Genomic DNA, 13981 nt, shown 5'->3' with positions numbered 1-13981 from the left:
CTAACACCACCACCAGCTTTGCCCATTAGGGATTTCATCGGGCAGAATGGGGATTTCCACAGCAGCAGGCCCTCCATGCTTGCAGAGCCTTCCCACTGGAGAGCCCAATACAGCTTCACCTTCACCTCTTCCAAAATCCCTCCTTGTGCAGTGAGTTGGGGTTTGGATCACTCTGTCACACGTATATTATAGCACAAGCTTTTGTGGACTACAGCACCCTTCACTGGGAGTTTTAAATGTTATCCTAAGTTGGCAGGGATATGCTAACACACATGCGTGAGTTTGCAGGGGACAGCGTCAGGGTGGAAACAGTGAGTTCAGAGGAAATGAAATGTGAGCGTGCACACATCTAAGACCGTGAAAATTGCATCCCAGCTTTGGTGTATGAATGATAATTACAGTGATCATGCCCCAAGCACTGTGGATGGTAACAAAAAACTTCCTGGTATGGAAAAGCTAATTAATATTTGCCATTTCCCCCAACTGGATATAGTATCACATTTCTGGAGTGGGATATATGTCATTGTCTGCCAGCAAATACTGTACCCATCTGCATTTTACACAGAACAAACAGGTCAGTCACCAGCCAAAAGAATAAATGGGCACAAGTCTAACACCAGAAAGGACAATATTCAGGAACCATTCTAGAACATTTCCATCTTCTAGGACTTTTTGGCTTTTCACATAATACTCACATGAAGGACAAAAGTCTATAGAAAAGGAGTCTGGAAGATTCCGGAAGTCGAGGAAGGCTATGTGCATAGAGGTCAATGTGCAAAGGCTTCTTAGCATTAGATGTCCAAGGCTGGGTGGAGTCATGGGACACCAGAGGCGGGGCCAGGTATGCAGCCCCAGGAACCCTTTGTACATTCTTTTCCCCTTCGTGCAAGTTAACTCATGAAGCAGACATGCACAGGATCCACTGCAAATCAATATCACACTGTTCTCCAGCAGGTGTAAATGGACTGCATTGTAAAACCATCCCATAAATGTAATGTTACTGATTGTGTATTGTTTGCATCATCTCAGAATTAGAGTGAGAGAACACATTCCACAAAATCCAATCTGAAGTTTTATTTCCTTAAACAAAGAGCTCATGGGGCCATATTAATCTTGGGTCTCTGGAATCCTGAGGCAAATAGAAGCCATTAGTTGTTAAACTGACAATGTCAGCATTTTCTCTTCGCTGAAAGCAAGATTTCAGAGTAGTTAAGAGAGCATCACTTATCTATCACAGTGGATTTCTTCAATGTAAGTGGGTATAGGATTGGAGCCCATCAGTATACAGGTGCAGATGTAGAGAGGGAAGGGCATATAGAGAGAGGCATGACAAAATTGTCCATTAACACACTGCTATTACATTCCAGCATTGTTTTGAATGTCTAAGAATTATATGTCCTGAATCTAAGCAAGGCATCTAAAACAAGCATAGCACTCTGTTTCATGGGTGTAAATGTGCAAGAACAGTTTTTCGCAATGTGCTATATTCATTTTTGTAGAGATCCTATTTAGCCCTTGTGCTTGCATAACTCAGTGCAATTTACACAGCAGGCAACTGATTTGTCTGACAAATTTCTGATTTGTTCACTCTGCTGGGGCCCACAATAAATTGTTTGAAAATGCTAAGTAAAAAAAGGAAGGAGTAACAGATGCTGTGCTAAACATGGAGATGATTGATGAACACTACATAGTTGAATGTTTTGAAGTTAGACTTCTTTTTTTTGCATCCCGAGAGTGTCTGGGTGGAGACGCAAATCTTCCTGCTTCATATTCTTGGCTCATGTTGCTCTCCTTATTGTCTTGAGATTTATCGCCTCTTCTGACTTGCCAGTATTTATCTCGTTACTGAATTTCTAGTTTCATGGTGGTGTTGAGTAGCTAAATGGTAAGCTCTCACAATAAACTAATGGTGTAATTCAGACTCATTACACTCCTCAGATGACTAATTACCCTCATGTGACTCTTTTGGCTTAGAAAGGGGAGTGTTTCACTAGTTCATAAATTTTGCTGAACTCTAGGCTGAAAATAAATCCTCAGCGCCAAGTTCCTAACAGAGATGCTTGAGAAATTCAACTTCTGTAAATTCCAATGCAAATGCCATTGATCCTTATCTCCCAGACAAATATGTGGCTCAGAAAGAAATTATCCTTCAAATGTCTCAGTTCTCTGAATCTCATGATCTGCTTCTTGGCTCAAAGTATGAACTAAAAGGCACTCAAGATTGATACTTGGGGATAAAATTCATTAATGCTGCAGTAGTATGGTTCCTCAGAGGCCATCTCAGAGGCTATAGGATAGCTCTTCTGTTCCACTCTGATGTTGGAGAGGGAGATCCGATATTGCACTCTTCTACTCCACTGCTGCCAAAGCTCCAGTGCTGGTATGGTGAAAAAGAGGTTGTTTCAGGGCAGATAAGGGACAGGGCAGGCAAGGAATATTTAGAGACATTCAGGAGTGTGGCTAAACCTTTCCATCTCCTTTCCTCTCCTTAGAAACACCGGGAGGGAAAACATTTAAAAACTTGGGCAAAACTTAACAGAGTCGAGCCTGGCTCCTTCATTATACAGTTTCCGGTGAATGCTGAAGACACATCTATGTACCTTGGCTTTTGACACTTGTGGTGTACAGTTTCAGGACCCTCCTTCTGTTGTGCTTGTAATGTTTTAATTGTTGCAACCCACCCCAGGGTTTTGGGGTGAAGTGTGGGCAATTAATAGCTACTTTCAAACATGTTACAGAAGTTCCGGGCAGCATTTGAGCATTGTTGTGATGAGTCCTTGTTGCTATTTGTTCTTTTTATATTAAAATATGCACTCCCTTAAAAGGAGCCATCACGGAACATCTCACATGCCAAAATGAAAAGCAGCAATCCTCACAATTACCTCCTGCTGTCAGGACATCTTGAATCAGCAAGCTATGACTTCACCATGCTGAATATCATGACAAAGTCAAAGGTGGTTTCCTGTACGCCCTGACCCATTATAATAGCGCCGGCTCAATGCCTGCTGTGCTCAGCTAATGAGTGAAGAAACCTGATAAGAGCATACTTAGTGCAAACGGAGGAAATGGGAGCGGAATGCATTTGGAGTCATTCAGAATGCTCCAGTGCTCTTTGGAAGCTTTTCTGATCTGAAGGAGTTCATTTCATGTGGGTGTAACTTTGGTACAGTGTGCCATCCATGCAAAAGTAGACACATTTTACACACACACACACACACACACACACACACACACAGACACATCAGCAAAGCTGTGAACTGAAACTAGATATTCATAGCATCTCAAATATGTGTTTGAACTACCAGCAGTGAGTACTTGGATTAGTGCAAGACCCCTCGGGCTTCACACATGTCAGGTGCAGGCATTCAGTTGTCCTGGCTCTTAATAAAAGCCTTGGATCTTGAAACCCCCTAAGACATGTTAACTTCAGTCACTCAGAACCAATTAATACATATAGGAGAAACACCATCCTAGGAGGAGTGTATCGGTTCAGGTAGCAGGTGAGCCATGCAATGTTTTCATGCTTGCTCATCTCAGATACTCCCTGCAAGTGCAATGCTGAGGTCAGGTGCTCTAAGAACACAGCATGGAGTGTTCCAATATGCAGTCCACCCCTGCAGCCAGAAGAGGGAAAGTCCTAGGGAAACTGTACAATGTGCTTTTCTTGAACAGTGTGTGCTGATGTCAGGGATGAGTTCTCCCCACACCCCAAAACGCCTTCCTTTCCCAGTGGCATGTGCTGTATTTATGGTCAAATGCAATTGTGCAGAACAGGAAGAATATGGATACACCTTGCAAGAAGGAGAAAGAAGCATTTTTAGCGGGTTTGTTGGAGCTTCATAACACTTGTGTTTCTAATTGTCCTAAACAGGCTCAGAATACTTCACCAATCCAAGACATGAGCTCATCTTTTCAGACTCTCTCGTTTGCAAAGTTAGCCACATCAACCACCACCATCCATGTTTCCATGTTATTAAGAAAGGTCACCTATGGGTAGGATAACTTTTGATCCTACAGAATTTAAAACAGTGTCCCAGAGGAAATGCCATAAATGTGTCTGGCTTATTGCCAAATAAGTTGGCTTTGGGTGCTGGTTTTTGGTACGGTTTGTAAAATGCAATCTGATAAGGGCATTTGAATTCAAGAGGGTAGGAATAAATTAACATTTCTTTTCATGTCTTATCACTGAAAAGGGAGTTATTGCACTGGTCTGCAGGAGCTGTGTGTGTTTCAAAAGTTTTATATTATTCCAAAGCTGCTGTCTATTCTTTGTACAAATAGCTGGGATAAAGAACCATGATGAGGAATGAAATGGGGGCAGGAAATCAGGCGATATGAGCAAAAGTTTGGAAGTCATCCCCTCTTGTTTCACTATCAGTGATGACACAAGGGTATAATGCCATGGTAGAAATGCATTACAGTATATTAACGTTCTACTAAATGTTAGAAGAGTTGTGGAGAGAGAGGAATGTGTTTACCTCTATAGTGGCCATGCTCAAAAGGAATCAGATATTGGGGTAGATCTTGAGTTTAATCCTGTACAAGTGTATTCATTAAGTTCAATGGGACTTACACCCAAGTGTTATTAGATTGCAGCTTGAGCCTCCAGTCATAGCACCACCTACCTGGGAGTAGGCCTCATTTAATTCAGTGGCACCTGCTTTTGAGTAGACATGGTTAGGATTGTATTGTTTGTTACAAAGTTCAATAATAGGTATACAATCCTCTTGAACCCATTTGTGGATTTGTTGGGTTACTTGGAGAAAGAGAAGTTTCAAGTGCACCAAAGGAAACAGTAGACCTTCAGGGGAAGGGACAGAACACATGCTTTCATGCAGACGATACCAGGTTCAATCCCTGACAACTCCAGCCAGGATAGGGAATATACTCCCTGTCTGAAACCCCAGAGAACTGCTGCCAGTCAGTGTAGCCAAATGATTTGTGCCATTTAGAGTTCATTTGTACTCAGATTTAAGTGTGAGTTCTAGGAAAATTGGTTCCTGTTATGTACTGAAGTTCTCACCCTGGGCCAGCAGGGGGATACTGTAGATAGTTATGCAAATAAGGGATCGAAAGTGACGTTAAGTGATTGGATAGTTTTAGAAAGTTGTTACAGTTACGTGGTGCTGGAGCTCTATATAAGCAGGCTGACTGAACCCTTCAGTTCAGTTCTGTTCTGGCCTGTGAATAAACAAGAGCTGTTTGAAGAATCGCTGTGTCGTCTGATATGTTCACCCACAACTTAACAGTTCCCATTTCAAGTATATGTTGAACTCAGGAAGGGGGATGTGTTAAAGGCCTGGTACATTCCTTCCTGTGTTTACAATGACACTCACAAAAAACAAGCCAAGTTTAAAACATGTTCAGAAAGCCAGCACATAATTTGTAATATATTGTGTACAACACTTGCAATAAGTTTCATCTCTGGTCACTCAGTAAAAATAATAAGTATGAGAAAAATTGTGGTGAAATGAATGGTTAATGAAGTGTTCATTAATGTATTGCTTTTTTTAATGAAAAAATAAACCTCCAAATGGGAAAGTAGTTTAAAAGCAGTTAGGAAAAACATTTTTAAAGATTCCATTCAGCAGGTCATATGCATTAATTTGGAGGCATTTTTAAACACACAACCAAGCAAAGAAAACAGAATATGTCTTTTAAATTATTGCTATATTTAGCAGGTTGTTAACATCACCAACATGCATATTTTCTGTGAATTCATATTTAATACAAATATTTTAAAATACCAAATTTAAAATGCTAACCATTTTAATAACTGACCTTTCCCCCAAAATATAGTCCTTTGGCATAGCAAACAATATTTTCAGAATTATAATAAATACATATTCTAGGCTGCCATCCTATACTTCTATATCTGGGAGCAAGTTCCATTGAACTCAATGGGACTTACTTCTGCGTAGACATTAATAATAATTTGTTTCTTATACCTCACCCATCTGACTGGATTACCTCAACCACTCTGTGCGGCTTCCGACAAAATATAAAGGGACAAAACAAAACTGTTAATTCCTCCAATAACCTACACTGATTACTCCTAGCAATTATTTTAGGGCATTTACATTTTCATTTTCAATTTGATCTACCAGTTTCTACAGGGGAAATGAAAAAGAAACTAGCTCTTCAGAAAAGATTCTAAATACTAATCAGGCTACTGAAACTACATTTATGCTACTTTGTCAGATGCATCATAAAACATTACTATATTATTAATCATAATATTGTTTAAGTAAGGCAAGAGTTTTGAAAGAATTTAAATAGTGTATTTCTCTTATATGATTAAAATCAGATGGTCTGGCCACCTTATTGTTCTGATATCACTACATACAAAGCAATGTCAATACACAACAAAACATCCTCTAAGGATGGAATCACACTGGAGGAAGCTGTGATCTAGAATTTACTTGGTCAATCATACCACATGATGTCACAATAGGAGAGCACTGACTATTTACACAGTGGTTTGATTGGCAAGAATGGTTTGAGTGTAAACAATGGTGAGTCAAGTGCCTTGAGAAATGCATTGACCAGCTTGTTCTTACCTAGAAAAGTTGTTGTTAATTCTTGTTGCAGACTTAAAGTGAGCTAAGAACAACACACAAGGCTCTTGTTTTTAAGATAAAAACACCTATTTTGTTGCACGTGGCAGTTTCAAGTATGTACGAACGTATATTCATTTGCCGCATGAGCTACATTAAATTGCACAGTAATATTATGCCTCAGGAAATAGATAATTTTTTGATCGTATGCCTAGATCTTACAGAGCTCTATAGAGTACGATGAATATTTAGTGCTTGAAAAGGCATTGTATCTAGTGATGGAAACAAAATAATTGAGAATATATTATATAGAAGTGATTTGATAAATCCGTTTAGCTATACTTTACAATTATAACTTACAATTTTAAAAAATCAAATTATTCCCCCACCCCTCTCGACTTAAGAGATGGTTTGAACTTATATGCAGCATCATGGACCATGCTTGAAGATACAGGTTAGTGGGTGACGAAGGGACAAACTGCATGTAACCTGAACCGCACAGTTCTGCCCTGAATGCAGCTCCCCCAAACAAATACACCACTTGTCAGCATGGAGGCCCCAATCCAGACCATAGCATGCAATTTAACCCTTTCTTGCCCACTGCTGTCTGTATCTGGATCAAGGTCCTTCTGCCTGCAGTTTGCATTGCAAGAAAAGCTCCCACTAGTTTCTTAGGAGTCATTTTTGTTTGGTTATTTTGCCATGCAAATTACAAATGATGATGATCACAGGTTTATGCTTTCCCAGAAATTTCTGTTTCCCTCCAGGCTGATAACGACAGGTGCTATATGGAACATCGAGGTACGCTAACAGATTATTGCCAGTTTCTGGCACTTTGATAAAAGAGAGGTTCATTGATGAAAGGAAGAGGCAAGTCCTAAGAACACAAGAAAAGCCTTGCTGGATCTGAACCAAAGACCCATTTAGCCCAGCATCCTGTATTCACAGTGGCCAACCAGATCCCTCTGTGACACCTGCAACCAGGACGCAAGGGCAACAGCACTCTCTTTCATATTCTACCCCTTCTGTTAGGAGTATTTTTAGGTTTGGAAATATTGCAAGATGCTAAATTGAAAACATTAGTTTTTCATCCACGTACGCTCATTTAGTCTTTTGATTGTCCTCTAGGTTTTATAGCACAGGAATGCAATTTAGTATGCATCTCTCTAATCTCAATACTTCAAAAGATCATTTGAACAGGCAACAGCCATATTATGACCGAGAAGATGCTCCTCAGTTTCTTCTTTGAAGTGAGACTCAGTGACCCGCCTGCCTCACCATCATTCCTTATCAGCAGTGGGGGTGGGGGCTGAAAGGCCTTTCATCCTTGGTGCTCATTGTCCGGATTATACACACATACACACACCTGAGTGGTTCTGGAGGCTTTGTTCCTCCATCAAATTAAGTTTCCCTGTCATACAGAACTCTTTTCAACAACTTGTCATCCTGTAGTTTAGCGATGTATATACTCTGATAATTTACCAGCAGTTCCTTGTATCTTTTAAAAAATTATTATTTCTAGTTACATGTACTTATGCTTATGCTTTGCAGCATTAGATTATAGTTTACGAAGATTGGGGTGGTGCTTGGTTTGTTTGTTTGTTTTTTAAAAATCCAAGTAACATATCTTTGTTAGTTCCAATCCATCTCTAGTGCTTACTTAAATTAAACAAAAGATTTACAACGATTTGCTCTTTAATTCCATAATAGCCTTCAGTTGTGTATCAGCGAATCACTAGGAATTACTCAACCAAAGGAAAAGAATACATAAGCCCCAATAATTTCAGATATTAATTGCATGCTTAACTATCCCTCTGGCATTGATGGGTCTGAGGTGCTTAACTTTGGCTGGATCATGTCCATTGTATTGAAACATAGCATGTAGTGCAATAGGAGGAACTTTACCTTAAAAACTGTTACTTTGGCTCAAAAATACTATACATATAATCTCATCTGAGTGCAATTGTACATTAGAGGACCAGTGTCTCATTGCAGAGCTTGAACCATGAGGCTAACAGATTTGACATTTGAGTGCATCAGAGTGTCTATAAATTGTCAGTTAACAAGGTTTCTCTTTTCACACCGAGTCAACCTTGACTAAATTGTTGTTTGTGATCAGTGGCGAGGGCTTGCTTTTCATCCTGTCGACTGCATCATTTGAGCTGTCCTGGAAGAAAACTCTTGCTGTACAAATTGTCACAATAATTCGTTTGTATTCTCGTCTAAAATTCTGGTTCAAAAGTCCATAGATGATAGCATTAAGGCAGCTGTTGAAGTATGCCATGTAGTAACTGGAAACAAACAACCACTCTGGAATTCGGGGAATTATTGTTTCTGGGTTGACAGCCACTGCAAGGCCTATAAAATTCAAAGGAGCCCAGCAGACGGCAAAGAGTACAAATACCACAAACATGGTGACAAAGTTCCTAAAGTCATGTGGCTTTAGTTTGGGTTTGTTGTCGGGTTTAACTCTCCTCCGTACCTGAATGACCAGGATCCATATCCTCAAGTAGCAAAATGTAACTATGGCTATTGGGAGCATGAAATGGAAAAACACAACAGCTATTGTGTACGCTGAGCTCACCGACTGGGAGAAGGTGCATGAGAAGATCCTGGCATCATACTGAAGCGACCCAACAAAAAGATTGGGCACAATGGCAACAAATGTTAGGACCCAAATAAGGATGACGTAGCACAAAGAGTTCTTGTCGCTGTACAGCTTGTCATACTTGAGGCTGTGGCAGATGTAGCAATATCGGTTAATTGCAATTCCAGTAATGTTGAATATGGATCCAATAACACTCAGGCCCATAAGAAATCCACTGATCTGGCAGTGGATGTATCCCAGGTTCCATCCATTGTGAAAGATAGATGTCAGGACCAGAGGGTATGGGTAGATTGCCACAACCAGGTCAGCGATGGCTAGGCTGACAACGAAGACATTGCCTGAAAATGAAGCATACAGAAATTGATAAATTAACAACGGTAGGGTTTGTTTTAACCAAAGCACATTCCAGTTGACCTCCCAACTTCATACATCTATCTAACAGCTTTTGCACACGACAGAAACAACACATTGCCTACATACATAGCTAAGCGAGGTGTTGAAATCTGAAAGGGATACAGTGGGCTGTTCCACTTTGGACTGCAGGTGAGAGGGTGGGGTATCATTCTGAATGTTCCCATATATTATAAACTCACGGGGGGGGGGGAATAGTTCGCTCCTTGCTGTGCTAGTTTGCTATTTGCAAGGAATTGGGTGTTTCTTCCTTTTACTTTTTGGATGTGGTTGTTTTTACAAAGAAGTACATTAAAAAAATCCTCACCACCACCTTTGCTGCTGTCTGAAGCCACCATGCCCATACCACATTCCCCACCACTTTGCTCCCTCCCTCTTGGTAACTGGCAACCAATGTCAGGTTAGCTATGGCACACTGTCTGCTCTGCCCTGCCAACAACTACAGGTCTGAAGTCATAAAATATTTGTACCACCCTGTTCTGATATATGTGTAGATCCAGCCTGAGATGTTCAATTTCTAAGAATAGAAGAAGTTCATAGAACCAGAGAATCATATTGCTAGAAGCGGTCTTGTAGGCCATCTAGCCATCCCCACTGCTCAATGCAAGGAATCCAGTTCTAGAGCTTCTGCACCAACTTCAGCTTGAAAACACCCAAGCAAGGGAGAACCCACACCATCCCTCTAGGTAACTAGTCCCATTACTGAACTATGCTGACAACCAACAAGACTCTTCAACCTTATTTAAGCTCATTAGATCTAGCCCTGCGCTTTGATGCAGTAGGAAACAAGTTCTTGTCCTCTTCTATTGACAGCCCTTCAGGCATGTGAAGGGTGCTATCATGTCTTCCTTACTCCTCCAGGATAAACATATCCAATACCTTTGACCTTTCCTCACAGGATGTGTTTTCTATGCTGGTGTCTAAATCCACAGTAGTAGGATGAGGAAGAAAAATCATAGGGAAGTGAGGGGGGGGCGTCTCTTGTACAGGCAACTCCCACCACTCTTCATCAACCAGCCAGTCTCTATCACACACCAAAATTCATCTCTAGCTGCAAGTAGCTATTCCTAACTAGTTGTGCATAGCTGTGCATAGCTAGTTATATCAGAATGCAATCTAAACCCGGGAGTAAGCTCCACTGAACATAATGGGCTTTACTTCTGAGCAAGCATGCAAAGGACTGCCCTCTCAGGTGTGCATCCAATGAAAAGCAATGCAATGCAGAGAGATGTCAGCAATTGCAAGGCCCCCAGTATCCACATTGCCAGCCAGCCTCTTGCTCAGCTGGTTGCACACAGCTCTGCATGACTGGAGCTTGGTCAGGGCACCAGCCTTCAAGCTCACCCTCTGAAATGGCACTCCAGCCATGAAGAGATAAGGAAACACTGTATGAACTCCACACCTACTCTAGGGAAGTTTTATTCATTTTACAGTTGATATCCTCTCCCTCAGATGTGGAATGCCTATTTTAGAATCCAGGTTCTATATATAAACCTGACTTGTATCAAAAATTCCATGTGCATATTAAATTTTAATTACGTGACAGGGGCCTGTGGGATTGACTTCTGATTAACAAATTAAATCTGGTGCTGCAGGTGGCCTTGCAAGAGAATGTGAATGGCTTCAAACTCAAGCATTCAAGCACGTGTCTTCCAACATATCTCCCCATCTAAAAATAGGTCTTACATGTTACATTATTTAGCAATTTTCACAAGGCTCTATTTTTGTTGCTCAGCTGGGAGGGTTGTACAGCGGTCACGTTAATGGGCAGCAGAGTGACTGCTTGGCAGAAGGTACCAGTGGAACTTGCCAGGCATGTAGGAAGGGACCCAGATAGCCTTGAGGGCAGACTGCTCCAGACAAAAGCCTTCTAACAAGACTTGACTAGCTGCTAAAGCCTGACCATCAAGCTAAAAATGAGGCCAGAAGGGCTGCTCATGAGATACCCCAACATTCAAGATCCCTAGAATCCTAAGAGTCCTCCCCACACACCCCATTGCACACACCCCAACCCAGCCCACCCTTATATACTGGTACACGTTGAAGATATTCCCTTCCTTCTCTTTTTGAAACGTTAGACTGGGATTGTGAACAGATTACAGGGAGTGCCATTTGATAAAAGACCAGTCTTGAGCAAAGGATGATCCCCTTGAGTCCCCTTGAGTAAAAAGGGATTAGATGCTGCACAATCATGCAGGTGTTGGGTTTTAGAGACTTTGCTGAGGATTTATTTAGTGTGCTGTTGGGAGTAAATATTAGGGTTGGAAAGGAAGTTGATTATGCAAGTCTAATTATGGGAAAACTTTATAAACATGAGTTAAATCAAAGCCACACGTCTGATCATTTTCCTACAAAGACTCTTGTAATTTTGCAAAGTGTTGACCTCCATTCTTCCTAGGGAAAAATATATTGCATCTTAAGTTGAATAAGGTCCAGAATGTTAGGTTTGGAAGAAACTATGGGCTAAAATGCATTTTGAATTCTCTGGTGCCTTGTGAAGGCTTCAGATGCCAGGAACTGCTGGCAATATATTACCACTCATATCAATATCTTCAATAATCACTGACGAACAGCACAATGTAATTGCAGTCTGGCAGATATTTGAAGTACTGTGTGCTGTGTAAACTTTAATCTGTTATGATATTTAAGATGAATAGTTTCTTGTCTTTCTCAGTTTATCTTAGCTAATCATTTTGGAAGTGTGTTGAGAATTTCACAGCTGTGTAGATTTTCATTTTTGTACTAATATGGAGGCATCCAATGCTAAGAAGTCAACATTGTGTTTGTTCTCAGTACGGCTTAAAACATGTGATGTTCACACACACACACACACACACACACACACACACCATCCTCATATCTATATTGCTCAGGAATTCTAAAAACCAAAGAAATCAGTGCAGTTTTGAAATAAGCAGCTTAAATCAGTGAAGTTGTGAAAGGTTCAGTCTGCCTTCTTACATCCAACCATAGAGGACAACTTGCTCCTTGTTCTCAAGATCCACCATGAAAAATGTGGTTATGATATCTTAAGGTACCCAAATGCAAGGCAAACAGACAACTTTCTAAAATATGTGGTAGATAATACACACCACACTTTAAGATCACAGTTAGGCTGAGTAAGAAGAGTACATTATAGCTTTATTTTTCTGCCATTTGTCCAACAAAAACACTCCTTCAGGTGTTTCCCCACTCACAGCAAAAGATAAAGATAGATAGTAGATATTCTGCAATAGACAAGTTTACAAAACATGGCATGCTTTGGAATCCCTGGAAGAGTATGCACTTGCAATTCTGTTCTCGCCTACATGCATTCAACAGTGCTTGTGAATAAATCTTGTGCACTACTAAATGTATGCACAGAGGTTCTCCATGCCCAGCTTGAGAACTGGAAAAAGCTGAGAGCCTTCCTTTATTCCATTGAAACTTCTCCTACTTTGTGAATACTTCTTTATAGGAAAGCCTAAAGAACTCTCAAAAGGTTGCTGTTTCAATGTACAATTGTTCCAGTACTCAAGAGCAGTATATTTCCATTTCCCATTGGACAAATCTGATATTATTCTAAGTCAAGGTGAACATATTGTTCTAAGTCAAGGCGCACAAGGTGCATTTCCTCACATTCACATTATTATCTTCAGCATTCCTCCCTCGCTCTCTTCCTCAGTGACAGTTTTAGTTTGTAACCCCTCAAGGGGTAAGGCCAGTGCTTGTTTGCATAACTGAATAATGCATTCTGTACATTTGATGATACTGCATAAATATCAAAAAATCTTATAACTGATGTATCTGTTGGAAGTGGAACTTCAGGGATCATTCAGTTTGCAGCTTAAGGGTTAATCTGGTTGTCAGTGAGCAAACTGGTCAAAAGGAGGTGGGGTGGAGGTGTTTCTTAGCAACCAGGGAGGTAGCATGATTCTTAGTGAGGTAGCCGTGAGTGCTTGTGTATGTGTCTGGGAGCTTTACTCTGACTATTTAGTTGATTCTAACCCAGTTCTCAACAAGGCCTGCCCCTAAAAGACTAAACCCCTCTGTTTCTTTCTCTTCAAGTCAAATACTGTTTTGTTTAGTTTGCTCTGTGAAATGTTGCCAGAATTCCTCTCTGGGGTCCATTTGCTTTAATTAAGTGATTCTGCTAACTGTATCATCATTCCTATTAAACACAACTCAAACAAAGCCATAATCCACACACAATATAACAAGGCAATTCTCTATACAGTGGAGAGGAAAGACTTGAGAGATCAGGTAAGCACTGGAACAACCCCCTTGTGTAAGCATTGGAACTACCCAGACAAAAACCACTACCACCATTCCTAGCCATGAAAAAATGGTTTCCATCAGCTAAATCATGGCATTGGTTTTGCCTCAGTGATGTTACTAGGCTATCCTAGACTCACTGCTTCTGTAA

At 40.7% G+C, this 13981-nt stretch overlaps 1 protein-coding gene across 1 annotated transcript in view; it reads right to left on the bottom strand.

Annotated features, from left to right (window-relative positions):
- Positions 1-8442: 8442 nt before the first annotated feature.
- The window catches only part of MTNR1A (melatonin receptor 1A), a 75015-nt gene continuing 69476 nt past the window's right edge, over positions 8443-13981 (bottom strand). The window contains exon 2 of the mRNA XM_053402395.1: positions 8443-9503. Within this exon, the coding sequence (XP_053258370.1) occupies positions 8635-9503 (869 nt within the window). The 3' untranslated portion in view covers positions 8443-8634. The remainder of the gene's footprint in view (positions 9504-13981) is intronic.

This window comes from Podarcis raffonei, chromosome 9 (genome assembly GCF_027172205.1).
Source record: "Podarcis raffonei isolate rPodRaf1 chromosome 9, rPodRaf1.pri, whole genome shotgun sequence".
Lineage (NCBI taxonomy): Eukaryota > Metazoa > Chordata > Lepidosauria > Squamata > Lacertidae > Podarcis > Podarcis raffonei.
Note: the sequence above shows the minus strand (reverse complement) of the source record. Positions and strands in the feature narration are given on the sequence as shown.